General features: G+C 37.6%; 1 protein-coding gene across 2 annotated transcripts in view; it reads right to left on the minus strand.

Moving 5' to 3' along the window:
* LOC106517020 (disks large homolog 5) overlaps positions 1–13,847 on the minus strand; it is a 34,354-nt gene that overhangs the window by 16,113 nt on the left and 4,394 nt on the right. Inside the window, exons 2-15 of one of the 2 annotated variants that reach the window (XM_014007697.1) lie at positions 11,583–11,651; positions 10,711–10,864; positions 10,404–10,547; positions 8,412–8,583; positions 5,791–6,047; positions 3,568–3,880; positions 3,234–3,464; positions 2,028–2,212; positions 1,774–1,899; positions 1,449–1,581; positions 1,219–1,343; positions 928–1,103; positions 581–684; positions 13–105 (exon numbers count right to left, since the gene is read on the minus strand). In XM_014007697.1, coding sequence (XP_013863151.1) covers positions 13–105; positions 581–684; positions 928–1,103; positions 1,219–1,343; positions 1,449–1,581; positions 1,774–1,899; positions 2,028–2,212; positions 3,234–3,464; positions 3,568–3,880; positions 5,791–6,047; positions 8,412–8,583; positions 10,404–10,547; positions 10,711–10,864; positions 11,583–11,651 — 2,282 coding nt within the window. Of the gene's footprint in view, positions 1–12; positions 106–580; positions 685–927; positions 1,104–1,218; positions 1,344–1,448; positions 1,582–1,773; positions 1,900–2,027; positions 2,213–3,233; positions 3,465–3,567; positions 3,881–5,790; positions 6,048–8,411; positions 8,584–10,403; positions 10,548–10,710; positions 10,880–11,582; positions 11,652–13,847 lie in introns of both variants that reach the window. The other variant, XM_014007696.1, reaches the window with a different exon arrangement.

The raw sequence follows: 13,847 nt of genomic DNA on the forward strand, positions 1-13,847 counted from the left end.
TGGGATAGTCACCTTCATAAGGGAGATGCTGAGGGAGTTTCCACAGTTCTTCAACAGAGATTCACATTCAGAAACAGATTTGTTATCGAGTTCAATTCCATTGATCTGTGTACAAGAAAAATAAATAAATTTAATGTAAACGTTGTTTATTACACTTTACTTGCTGAGGAGAGGACAGTAATTCCCAAAAATTCAAGCTGCCATCTAAAAATAAAAATCTGAAATGACTGCATTATAGTATAAAAAAATAATTGTCATAAAGACTACAAATGATTTCAGATTAACTCACAGGACACGTGAGGTCTGAATAGATAGCAGAAACCGTTAAATGCTGGATTTGACCAAAATGTTTCGAAGAATGAAAATTGTATACATTTTCTAAACTAACACAATATAATATAAAATCATAGTGTACTTTGATTTCATAATGTTACAAAGGTTTTGAGACATTACTGTAGTCTGTCTGCATCTGTATTTGTGGTCAGTAGAGGGCACTGCAGGTCAGTTTTAATGTCCATTAGCTGTGTTTTGGCTGAAAGCAGCTTGTTTTGAGTAACTAACTTTTAACTGGCATACTTACAGCTAATAGTCTGTCACCAACAGTAAGATTACAGTCTCTGGAGGCTGGACTTCCTGCAGCCAGACTGCCAACAAAAACTCCACTTTCCAAACTAATGCCACAGTCTGAGAAAGATGACAGAAATAAATATTTATGTCATTTACAGGGAGAATGCCTTCAAATGCATAGTTAAGTGCAAGTCAAACTGTTTTGTTTTGTTTTACTTACGCTGAAATATTGCTGGTACTTTATAATCCAATGATTCAAATTAAAATGAAGACATCAAATCTTTTTTCTTAAGTTGAACTTTAATTTAAAAAAACGTATTAATCCCAAAGGGAAATTAAATGAATAAACATGAAGCAGACCTTTGTGTCCGGCCAGGTTTATCTGGATCGGTGTGACAATTCGTCCTCCAAGTAACTTTCGTCTTCTTACGACCATATTGATCACTCCCTCTTCATTCAACATGGCTTTGATCACCTGCTTTCTGTCCTTATGAGTCAGATCCACATTGTTTATTTTCAACAACCAGTCGTTCACCCTGCAGTGAGAGAGAGAGATGAGCTTTGACCACTTATTAAAGATTTTAAACAGCATCAAAAATAATTTTCATCTCCTCATCAAAGCTCAAACAACAGAGCAAATCCAACGCTTACCTTAATCTGCCTTCAGCAATACTTCCTTTATCCACCTTGGAGACAAATATGACACTATCGCCTGCTAAATATGAATCATTTACTCCTTCAGCAATGTCAAACCCAAGAGCATTCAAATCCATATCCTAGGAAAAGATAAAAGATGTGATACAGGTTCGTGTTTTGACTGAAAATTAAGCATTTGATCAACTTGTATGATCATTTTAAATATATGGTGAAGCATGTCTTACTCTGTGCTTTTCAAGCTCAACAACTTCCGTTTCCCATTCTATTGAGTCTGTGTCTATGGCTGAATCATGTGAACTGTGAACCATTAGCTGTCGATATCGTGCTTCCTTCTCTAACTGGTCATCCAGCTTTTCTCTGCAACAAACAGAAAATGGGCATTGCTTTGAAAAAAGTTCAGATTCCTGACAAGTAGTATCCCCAGACAAAAAATAAAAACACCTTCTTTAATACAGCTTGATGAATAATTATTTGTTTAGTCCTAAATAGAGCAGATAACATCACATATTAAAAAAGGAGGTCAAATAAAAGTGTGGAGGAGAGACACACTTTAGTTCTTTGAGTTCCCGCGCAGCATCGTTCTTCTGCTTCCTCATGTCATCCAGATTCCTCAAAGCATCTGCCAAATCGCTCACAGCCCTGTCTCTTTCTCGTCTCAGGTTGTCACACAGCGTGCTGAACAGGGTAAACAACCCCATAAATTAGCCGACATTATTTTTAGCCAACCCTTTGTGCTGACAAGCAGTAAATTAAAAAAGTGTTTTTTTTCCACATTATAGAGACAGGCATCAACAGTTGTTTACCGTATGCTCTCCCTCTCTGCCACTATCTTGTCCCTCTCCTGAAAGGCCCAGTCCCGTCGACATTTGGCCACTTCTGCCTCTTGCAGAGCTTCCTTCAGCTCCTGAGAGATGGCCTCACACTGCTTCCTCAGCATCTCAATCTCCTTGTTGGCTCTCTCCATGTCCAGAGTAGCACAGTCTTGTTTCTGGAGATACAGACAAAAATGTTGGTCGACAAAGAACCCTGTCAAACTGCACAAAAGAGGTGGACAGCTTGTTGCTTTTAATCTAGTAAAGTACAATTAACACCTTTTTTTATATACAGTCTCATTCTAACAAAAAAACAGTATTTTAAATCAAGTTCAACAGAGAACACAACAGTTACTTTTATTTTAAACAACTAGGCTATACTTGTATGTGACAAGTTTATTAAAACTACAGATGAACCTCTCTCTAGAAACACTGGAATAGTTTGGGAGCAACACATTGCAACTTCACATAAAATGCCTTTCTCTGTTAAAATCATGCAAAAACCACCAACCACCTCAATAACATGTAAAATCCTTTGTCATGTTAGTATGAACTACTCAAAGTTATTTCTGTGTGCAACCCTTCCAACCCACCAATAAGTGTAAATTGATTTTGAAGCTGTGTAATTAATATAATTTTAAAAGAAATCTTATGCAAATTTGAAGCAGTAAACTACTAATGTTCCTGATCCCATTAMATCTTAAAAATAAACTGCTACAAAGTAAAATCCATCATCTTCTCGTGATGCCTAACAGGATCGGGGATATATTAGATTGAATAGTGTGCTTTAAAGCTTGTCAGTTATAGAATAAATGTCTGAGAAGTCTATAGGTCTCATTCTAAATAACTTTAGAGCAGACAGTTAATTTATGCTCTCAATATACTAAATTAGACTCCATCAGACTTGACTGGACTATTCATTTCTAACGCACTGCAGTTTTGTCACTTTAATTAGTGGCAATTTTCCTAATGCAGGAATCTTTGGCTTTCATTGTAATAAGCTGACGATCACCAAATAAATTAATTAATTAATTTTTAAAAAAATGTGAAGTAGTCCTTGCTCATGAAGGTCAATGAGTAAAAACTGCCCAGCTAATGAGGAATAAACAAAAACATTTACTTCCATTACAATGAAAGAGGAGATGAAAGGATTATTGTTGAAGTAAATCAATCCTTCCATTTGGACTGTCTGGCTACCTGTCTGGCTTGGTAATACTCTCGCAGCAGCTGGTCCCTCTGAATGATGGCCTCTGTCCTTTCTTTGCGGGCCACATCCCTCTCTTCGCGCACCGTCTCGATGTCCTTGCAGGCCTGGCTCAGCTCTTTCTGAGCCTCAGTTTTGTCCTTCACCTCATGGCAGTACTTCTCCAGCAGCTCAGTCTTTCCACACATTGCTTGATCTCTGTCCACCAGCGCAGAGGCCAGTTCCTTCAAGTTACAAAAACATCACCAGTGAAAATGTACAATAATCTCCCATGTTTAAGTTTAAGTTTTTTTTTCTTGCTGAACAAGGATTAATTTAAGCCCTTACTTGTCGAAGAGCCTCCAGCTCCTCGTTGGCAACTCGTCTTTCTGAGGAATTGTTTTTGAGCTTTGCTTCTGCCATCTCCAAGCCTGTCTGAAGCCTGTCCACCTCTTTGATCACCTGGTCCCTTTCGCTCATGATCAAACGGTACTCGTTGATCACAGAGTCCCGCTCCTCCTTGTACTTCTCGCAGTCCTTCACAGCCTTGAGCTGCTGGGTCTTTATCCGTGTCGTCTCGGACTGCAGCCGGTCCAACTCTCTCTGCAGCTCCTTATTCTGGGCTGTGGCCTTGGACAGCTCTTGATGAGCGTTGTCAAACCTGAAACGGATGGCAATTTAACATTTTCTAACGTTTTTACAAGCTGACAATGAAGTTTATTTTATTTATTTATTATTTTTTAACTTTACTACATTATAAATTAGGGATGCACCTAGCTGAAACCAGTGTTGGACGGTTGTTACCTTGAATGGACTCAAACCAGATCCTTCCACACAAATAAAAAATAAATAAATTTTAAAAAACTGGATTTTTTTTTTCTCGATTTTTAAATAGTTCTGAGAAATTCAATATTTTCTTTGGTCCATGAATGCCCCATCTGCACAGGAGGCAGAAGCAAGCACGTAGTCCGTGTCATCAGGTGACTTTCTCATTAGATTTAGTAGCTCCTTTTTTAACTGACTAGAGTCAAACCAATAGATACTTTTATGGTGGGTTTGGAGACTTTTATGGGCTGCATTTGAAAGCACCAATCATACAGTGTTCAGCAGTGGGTGATGCCGCCTCCCTCATCCCAAAGCTCGGAGGCTCGTGCAGCTCAGCTGCAGTTAGATGTGGAGACGAGAAAACTCCAAGTTCATCTGCCAACAGTTTTTTTTTCTTTTGTCTCTTTTTGGTCTGTTTATATTTGTAATGTTGTTAAGTTAAAAACATCTTTACAAAGATTGTTGAACAGTAATAGCATAAAATGAAATATTTTACAGTTATTAGTTTTTGGCTCCAAGAAAAAAAAAAAAAGAAAAAAATCTTAAGAAAAATAACACAGTTATTTATACTTTTAGCAGCTCTTTTTATCCCACAGCTGACCAGCTAAAAATGACAGATTTTCTTTTCTGGATCTCTGACAGACGGACTTCAATCTCTGAACTCGTAAAGTTTTTATTTTTTCAGTTTTCGCTGTCATTTTCATGAATGAACACTTGTGTCTGAGGCAGGAATCATAGCCTTATATGGTGTTTTTGGGGTGGTAATTATGCTGATCTCCTCTCGCGTGCACGAGCAGCTGGATACGAACAGGTGGAATTTACGCAGCTCATTTACGCACTTTTCCTGAAGATAGAAGAGTTTGTTGAATCTGACGTGACATGTTCGTACGAACCCTTTGTACAAACAAAAGTAGGAGAAATTTAGGATAAAAATACGAACATGTTCTTGCATGAGGCCCAATGATAGAAGATCACATAAACACTGATGTACTAAAGATGTACTGTTCTGTTCTAGCAAATTTTCAATTTTCATTGCCTAAATATAAATTTAAATATTAAATTAGAATTTTTTTATATGAAACTGTACAGGAAAAATAAATGTGATTTTTGAGGCAAATCATTAAGTTATACACACTTTTAAGTTCAATTGTAATTCTAAACATTTTTCACTCACTTTTTGTCTYTCTAATGTTGATATTTATATCCTACACCCTGGATCAGTTACAATGAAATGACAAAATACACTAATTAGATGTCATCTAGCACGTTTTAGAACAGTGAACAGCTACTTCTTACTTGGCAACACTGCATATTGTCAGTGTAGGTTTCTTTGAGGAGATTTTTGTTTTAAGACAGCAGATAATCCTGAATGCGTGTGACTGTTTGGATTAGTATATTGGGAAGAAAAAATAAATAAAGTTTATTGGGAAGAAAAAATAAATAAATTGATATCAGTAGGTCAGAGTACTCAAAAACCGGAAATCGATATCGGCCGTAAAACCAGAATTGGTGCATCTTCAATATAAATCCCAGTGAGAACATGTCAACGTAATAAAACCAGTTTGTAAAGGGAGGGTATCTGCACATCTGCAAAGCATCATCTACTGTGGATTAAGCAAGTCTTAAGCACTTTGACCTCAGAGATACACTCAAGTACTGCATTTGAAGCAGAGTTGCCTACACATGTTGTTCTTTGTGTGTGCAGCTGCTAATGTTGAAGGATTTGTCTGATTCATTCAGCTTTACCTTTTCACAGAAGAGGAGTACTGCTGCTGATAGTGGATGGCAGCATCCCTCTGCTTCGACAGAATGTCCAGTGTCTTCTGTAGCCGGTGGTTCTCCTCCTCGATTTGGTCCATGCGGATCAAGTCTGCATTGTGACTGGCCGTTTTTTCATTGTAACGCTTCCTCAGAGCCTCGTAGTCACCCTTCATCACCTCCAATTTGTCTACAGCTGTTTCATACATCTTGTTCAGGACTTCAGATGAACCCTCTCTCATCACCTGTAAAAGACACTCAGGTCGTACTGGAAGTTTTTAAATCACTTAGTTTCTTGCTGAACAAGAAATATGATCACAAACAAATGTCACGTTCAGTTAAATTTTGGACACCATCATTCATTAAAATGTTATAAAAAGATCTAAATTAACAGCATCTTTGCACATAAAGTGAAATTTATTCATTTTTATTCTAGTTGACAGACGGGACAACATATGCAGGAAAAGATTATCGTACAGGACCAACATCACAACAACAAAGGTCAGCTCACTTGGCTAATTTGGTTTCTCATTTGAATGAGACTGGACAGTAGTTTGCCTTAAAATGACATGACCTCTGGAAGCTTTTTTTTTTAACAATCCGTGAGCTCTCTAAGACGGTGTCCAAAGTTTGGGTCAGGACCTAAACAGGGTGGGGTTCTGAAAATATTTTTTAACCAATTACATTTAAATATGACTTACACTATTTTTTTTTTTTTTTTGCTTTTGTTGTTACAAAAGAGTGAGGTTAGTAGGGGTGTCCCGATCCGATATTGATATCGGTCCGATACCAGCCAAAAAAACAACCATTGGATTTTAATCGGCCTGCATCTAAAATCTCCGATAAGCATTCTGATAGAAGCAGTCAATTCCACCACTCCACTCCAGCCTTTCTATCCAGCAGCACTTGGATCCAGCATGCAGAGCCCACGTGATCACAACCACATGCTGCGCTAACAAAGTAGCTAGCAGTAGGAGCGATGTCGGCAGTACTATTTTTCATCAAAAACAGAGTTGCAGCTAAGTGCAAAACTGTCATGCACGAGTTTTCCGTGGGGTCACAGAACAGTGTACGTTTTAAACCGGAGAGAGACAACTTGGCTCTACTCTCCACCCTGGCAGCAGCTATGCGGTTTGGCTCAGTTCGGCTTCAGTCCAAAAGTGTCTCCATGGTTCCAACCTCACACGGCTGCACTGTTCAGAATCTCCTCTCTGGTCGGTGATTCTATAAGCGAGGACAGCACGCTTACGGTTTTGACATCAGCAGAATGCTACCCGTGGATTAACTCTGGGATTGATTGACAGAAGAAAGGAGAGCGCAGCTTTTGTTTTGGAATATGAGCAAGCAGTGCTAAAAACTATGATCCCTACAGGAGCGAGAAGCTAATCTCCACATGATGCTCAGACTGTAGCATGTGGAAATGCAGCAGTAGGAATGATAGTTATCAATTTAATTAACTGACTAATTCTTACTATTTATTTTTTGTTCTCGTTATTAGAGTGATGTTCAGTCTGTTTACACACTTGTTTTGTTGAAGATTAAGTCCAATGATCACGTTGTTTTGAGCACTGTCAGTAAGACTGGAGCTGTAGACTCTTAACTTTGAAACAGTTGGACATTGGACAATAATGTGGAGTTTTGTTTTGTCCCACCATAAAGCAGCACCAAGCTGACAGATGGTTAAAAAAAATAACTGGCGTGACTTTGAATTGTTGTTTTACACTTTAAAAGTATAGTTTGTTTTTATTACGTTTTATTTTTCAGGGTCTTCTAATTTATTTTATTTCTTTCATTAAATTGTAGAATGTTCTTCAGTTTAAAATGTATGTGATCCATTGGTTAAAAATAAATGGGTCAATTTTTCTTATACCTACTCTTTTTCACTGTTTGACTTGATCAAGACTTCTCTAAGATTTCACACTACAAAATAGGTAAAAATGTGCGATTCGTACTGATGTGGTATTGGTCAATATCGGTATCAGTCAATTCTTGAAGTTGCAATATTGGTATCGTATCTGAAGTGAAACAGTTGTATTGGGACATCCCTAGAGGTTAGTGTACTTAAAATGGACAGAAATAGCATAATGAATGTTGTTACTATGTCCTTGTTTATTTGACGTGATAATGACGTTTAATAACTAAAAACAGTTGGCTGCACAGGTTGCTGCTGCAGTTATTTTGTGGGTCAAAAGCTGCAAAGTTTGAGAACCACTGCTCTATGGTTATGCAAGTGAGTGAAACATTTAATGATACAACTTTTTGATTGCAGTGAAACTGAGTATAATGCCACAGGTCAGCTGAAGCAGCAGTAAAAAAGGCAGGGTTTAAGTCATTCTCCTAATTTTGAAAAGTGGTCTGATCGATGGAGATATGGCAAGACTGGGCCTGTCTGACCCCATTTGTCTACAACAACTCCGTTCTCTTAGACATAATGGTTACCAAGATAGGAACTAAATTAAATTTTGTTTCAAATGTCAAGATCAAACTAATTATATGTCAAGGGCATCCAGAGATGGAAACGTCTGTGTGCCGATAGTATTCACATGTTTTTGTATTCTACTTCTGCATGCATGTGAAGCCATTAATAATATTAAATTTTGCTCAGATACCTGCAGCTGCAGCATCCTCATATCAGCCACTTCCCTCTGGTCATCCTCATGCAGCCTCCTCAGCTCTTCGCAGGCCTGCTTTACATGGTTTAGCTCTCTGACCAGCTGGATGTTGTGCTGTCTCATTGCCTCCAGCTCTTCTTTCAGCTGGGTATGCTCACCCGCAAGACGTCTAAACAGAAGAATATGTAGTTATAACAAGTCTGGATCAGTGTTATTACAAAATCCTGTTAAAACTGACGATACAATTCCAACTTAATATATTTTTTGGGAGATTCAGTCACTTTAAAGTTTTGACGTTTTATATAAAATTATTTTGTTCAAAGTGGGTAAGCCATTTTATGTGCCCTATGATTTGTAATAATTTTACTTCAATCAAATTTTCCTTTTAGGAGCTGTATTTTCCCCCCCTCCCAAGTCAAGTGCTGCAGAATAAAATGGTACCAGTTACATTTGAAATATATTTGCATATTTTTTTCTTGTCTTTTGATAGTAAAATGCATCTTAGAAGGCATATTTGTGTTAACATACGTATAGCCAACAGTAGGAACAATGCAATTGTCAATGATTATGGAGTGCTAAAGCTTGCACGTGTACTAAATGACCCATTGATTTAAAGCACAACAGTCAGATCTAAATGGGTTTTCTTATTGACATTGTGTGATGCTTGCTGGATAGATGCAGGGGCAGACAGGACCGTTACAAGTAAATACTTTCTGTGCAAACAGGGTCCAGAAGGAGAGGCTTAAACATGGCAATAATCCTTCATCTGTCCCCTTGCATTTGGGACCAGATGTTAGTTGCATACACTTTTGGTTTAGTATGGCATCATCAAATCACACAAATGGACCAGCCTTTCCACCACGTCAGCTCTGCACAGCTTATTTGACGGGACTACAAAGGCTGTTTGTAAATTTACCCACATGGCACAGATGCACAGCCACACAAATCGGTGTGCTTATAATGAAAACGGCACGTGCTTCAGAAGGACAGTAATTCACTTTCTGATTTCAACTTATATCCTGAAAAGTCAGCATCAGGTTTATGATGACAAACAAATAGTTTATTATTTTTAACAACAACAAAATTTAAATTAAATTGAAGGATAACTGCAAGGATTTTGTTTTCATAGCTTAACCCAGCGACTTTTGAACTGGTATAAAAGCTTCATCCCATTACTCGTGCAAAAATAAAATCTGTCTATGCAATCTGCTGTGAATATGTCAGAGGAAGAACAGAATCTCAGCTAAACACCATGTGGGCCGAGCATGAAAGCATACAGCTCGAGTGCAGTGGCTGCTAGGGCTGCCACAAACGATTATTTTTAATAATCGATTAATCACCGATTATTTATTCGATTAGTCGACTAATCAGATCATACGTTAATTGAATATAAAAACATACAGCTTATCACGTCAGAATGCAGCTGCTATTGTATAACCATCAGATTTTAGCTATATGCTAACTAAAAATAATTGCTGTGTAAGGCAAGTTCTGCTCTGCAGATATTGCACAGGTTTCTCTTTCATTTTCTTAAAAAGTTCCCACACGTCTTGTGACATCCACAGCCTACCCCAGTTAGCACTACTGTGCATGTGTGTCAAGGACAGAAAGGCAGATGTGGCAGTGGAAGGTGTCAAAGCAGTTTGGAGAGAAAAACAAAGTAAAGAACAAAAAAACACGAGTAATCGATTATTAAATTAGTCATCGATTATTTTAATAATCGATTAGTTGTCGATTAAACATGGCAGCCNCACTACTGTGCATGTGTGTCAAGGACAGAAAGGCAGATGTGGCAGTGGAAGGTGTCAAAGCAGTTTGGAGAGAAAAACAAAGTAAAGAACAACAAAAAAAGAAAGAAAACGATTAATCGATTATTGAATTAGTCATCTATTATTTTAATAATCGATTAGTCATCGATTAATCGTGGCAGCCCTAATGGCTGCTAAAAAAATTKACAGAAAACACCCTTATAGTTGAAGTTCCACTTACCGGTAAAAGTCTGCTTTCTTCACAGCCTCCTCACACCGCTTCAGGGTGGCGCTATGCTGGTTCTGTAAGGACTGCAGGTCTGCCATTGCCTTCATGCACTGCAGCTTTAGACGCTCGTAGTCCTGACCTGTTTTTGAGTTTAGTCTATTACAAAAATAGGAGAGAGGAAAACAATGGGACAAATCTAAATCTCAGGTTTTATGAATTAAAACAAGACAGGGTAAATCAAACTTCTAATAATYTTTACATCATCTTGGACCAAAGCTAAACAAATTTTGAAGCTATCCTTTAGAAAGTGTGTGAGTACCTGCATTCTTCAAAAGTAGTTCCAGCTGAAGACAGCGGCAAACGTTTGAGTAATTCGTCCCTTTCACAAGTCACCTGTCTGAGCTGGAACAGGACCGTCTCCATCTTCTCGTTCACTCTGTGGCTGTCAGTGTTGGAGGGAAGAGGTGAGGAGGCTTGACCAGACGTACCTGTGAAAGTCAGCATGTCACTGAAGGAAAGTGCTGTTCACGTAGAGCAAATGATGGTGCTGTGGCACCACATCGTTTCAGAAAACAACAAAAACAAATACAAGAGTTTGAAGTGAGAACTATACGGAGATTGGCTTGTTTAAGGCAGAAACTCTGTGTTCGGAGGAGCTTTTAACCGTACAGATTCTTCAAACTGACATCACTTTAGCTGCTTCCAAATGCAGGGAAGAACACGACTACTCAGCTTCCTTTCTGCACGTTTCTTAATTTATATTCAATTATTGCTTAGGTAAAAAAGCAAAAATTAAACTAATACTACAGTTTGATTTACTTGCATCGCCGTTTATTAACTATGTGAGTGCGTCAATATGTTTCACAGGAAATAAACCTATTGATACAAATTGTTTTATTTTTAATAGCATGTGCCAGCCAAATCCACTGGCCTTTAGAGAATAAATGAACTGGGTCTGTGTGTGCGTGAGTGGGGGTAGACTGTTTTTACTAAATCATGCTCACATCTGTCTAATCACGTGCATGTGCTCAGAGTCTAAACAGCCAGTATTCATCTATGAGGTACTATTTATAACTGTGGCATGCTTCTTAGAATAAGCACGTTTGTTTTTCCTTTTCTAAAAAAGAAAAAAAGTATTTTTTCCTTCTTTTAAATTTAAAGTTCGTACCCCATCATCAGTACCATACCCACCTAAGCTGCTGAGTGAGCTGCTGCTTTCCGAGTCTGATGGCATGGTGGACAAGATGCTGTAAGTGGACCCTGTGAGGTGAACAAAAACATTTAAGTCAGTGCTGAGAGTATTCGCCCGTGTCTGCATTATAGTCAGATGATTATCTCCAGCATTGTGCGGAACATCAAGGCACTGCAGCTTGGGTTACAATCAGGATCTTTTAGTGGGGAAAAAAAAAAAAAAACACTGAGGGAATAAAAGCTGGGACTTTCCCCAACTTTACATGACAAGCCTTGTGGCTGACAACAGGGTAAAGCTAATTATCAAGTGGGCAGTGAGCTTGAATACATACTAACCAGGGCCCCAAAGAGACTGCAGTCTTAGAGCTTCTTCTTTCATCTCCTCTGACAACATCACACAGTCACCCCCCGCCCCTGAGGAAATCCCCTTCTTTTATTTCCTCAGTGATTCATAATTAACTGTACAGAGAAGGGAACAGGTAACATTTTGAAGATTATATTATTTAACTAAGCAATTGCTAATGAACATTAGGAGTTGGTAATTTACTTGTTTTTCTCAAGTCTGACATGCAAGAATTTTTGCCAAAATGTTTAAGCTAAAATTAGAATCAGATCAACTCCCTAACATAAGGGAAAATCTTTTAGACAAGTTTTCAAAAGATAATTAATGGCATTTGAAATCTGTAGCAACTTGTGTCACAAACTGTTGCTTCATTATCACCAGTCACTAAAAGGCTGCAGTTCAAGATGGACGCCACAGTGAACAGTTCTAAGAGAACATAAAAATAGACAGTAAATTTTTGCAGAAAATGGGCAACATTGTGCTATAGTTCTAGCTGATATTCTTTTACAACTACTACTTTATTATGTAATAATAACAACAATAAATAACAACAACAACAATAATAAAGCCAAATCAATGGGTGTATTTAAGAGAATGATAAAGCTTAGTCTGTTGGAGAAATATATAATGGTATAATGTGTAATTTATAAGAGTTGTTGCTCTAGGAGTTTAACCTTTATTTACTTCCTTTTTGTTTTTTGAAGACTATTTTAGTTTAAATTTTTTTTTTTTCAGGAAAAGGGTAGATATACATTTTTTACTTTTTCTGCTACCTTTCATTTATGATTTGTATTTTTATTGTATATAGAATTTATGCTAATTTTAAGAAATGAACAAATACCCTGAGTAATATTTTCCAAGTGTGCTCAAAATGTCTACAACGGGTGAAATTAAGTCCTTAAAGAAATTATAGGTCTATAACATTATTCAATCAGATTTCAATTTAAAATGTATGTCGTAAAAATTAAGATTAAAAAAGCACCATTACCCATCTTTTATAGAAAAATCAGTGGTGGTGGTGTTTTGTTGTCCAACAGTTCAAAACCAATTTCTATATACAAAACTAAAACTAAAAAAATAAATAAATAATTTTTTAAAAAAAAATCAAAGCGAAGTTTTGCCATTTTACTCATGTAACATCACAAATCCACTATTTACTTGAACTACATTCCTCTAAAACAGCATTTCAGGAATCTTAGTGATGCTTGAGAGGTTTAAAGAGCTGGCCTTGATCAAACAGCAGTGCACATTTACTTTCGTCTTTCTTGGCTGTAGAAAGAACAGCTTATAGTTTAGTTAAATCAGCGTCTTCTATCCCCAAAGTGAAGTAGTGCAGAGTAGACTCTGGGCACACAAGACCATGACAAACAATTCTGTTTACCCCTGTCGCAGTGCTCTAAATCAATCCCAGCTTGGCCGAATTCCCACCAACTAAAAGATACTATGAGTTAAGATTTGAGGAGTTGGGTTAACGTGGTTCTCTCCATCATTTTCCACATAGATCGACTCAAAGAAGGGGAATAAAAAAAAGACACATTATGTGCCACAGGATTCGTAGCATCCCATAGATCACACTCTTTTTGTTTTAGCTCTGGCTTGAGTTTCCCATGRCTCCGAGGAGTGCCTCAAAGGACAAGGTGCACAATGTCACAGCTCACTTGCTTTGTAAACTGTGGAAGTCATATGACCTTCACCACACAGTCTGATACTCATGACTAAAGCGCCTCATTTAAGTTTACCCACTTAGTGATCTTTGCTCATGCTGCCTTACCCAAAATGTTTCATGAGACCAAATGCAGTTCTGTACAAATGTCAGAGCCTTTTTTCCTTTTATTAATTTGACTAAAAGAAGCCAGACTTCCTTGAAAGTTTTAAATTTGCCAACAGGAACAGCCTAATAAATTATTATTATTATAGTATAT

The sequence above is a fragment of the Austrofundulus limnaeus genome, unplaced genomic scaffold (assembly GCF_001266775.1).
Source record: "Austrofundulus limnaeus strain Quisiro unplaced genomic scaffold, Austrofundulus_limnaeus-1.0 Scaffold43, whole genome shotgun sequence".
Classification (NCBI taxonomy): Eukaryota; Metazoa; Chordata; class Actinopteri; order Cyprinodontiformes; family Rivulidae; genus Austrofundulus; species Austrofundulus limnaeus.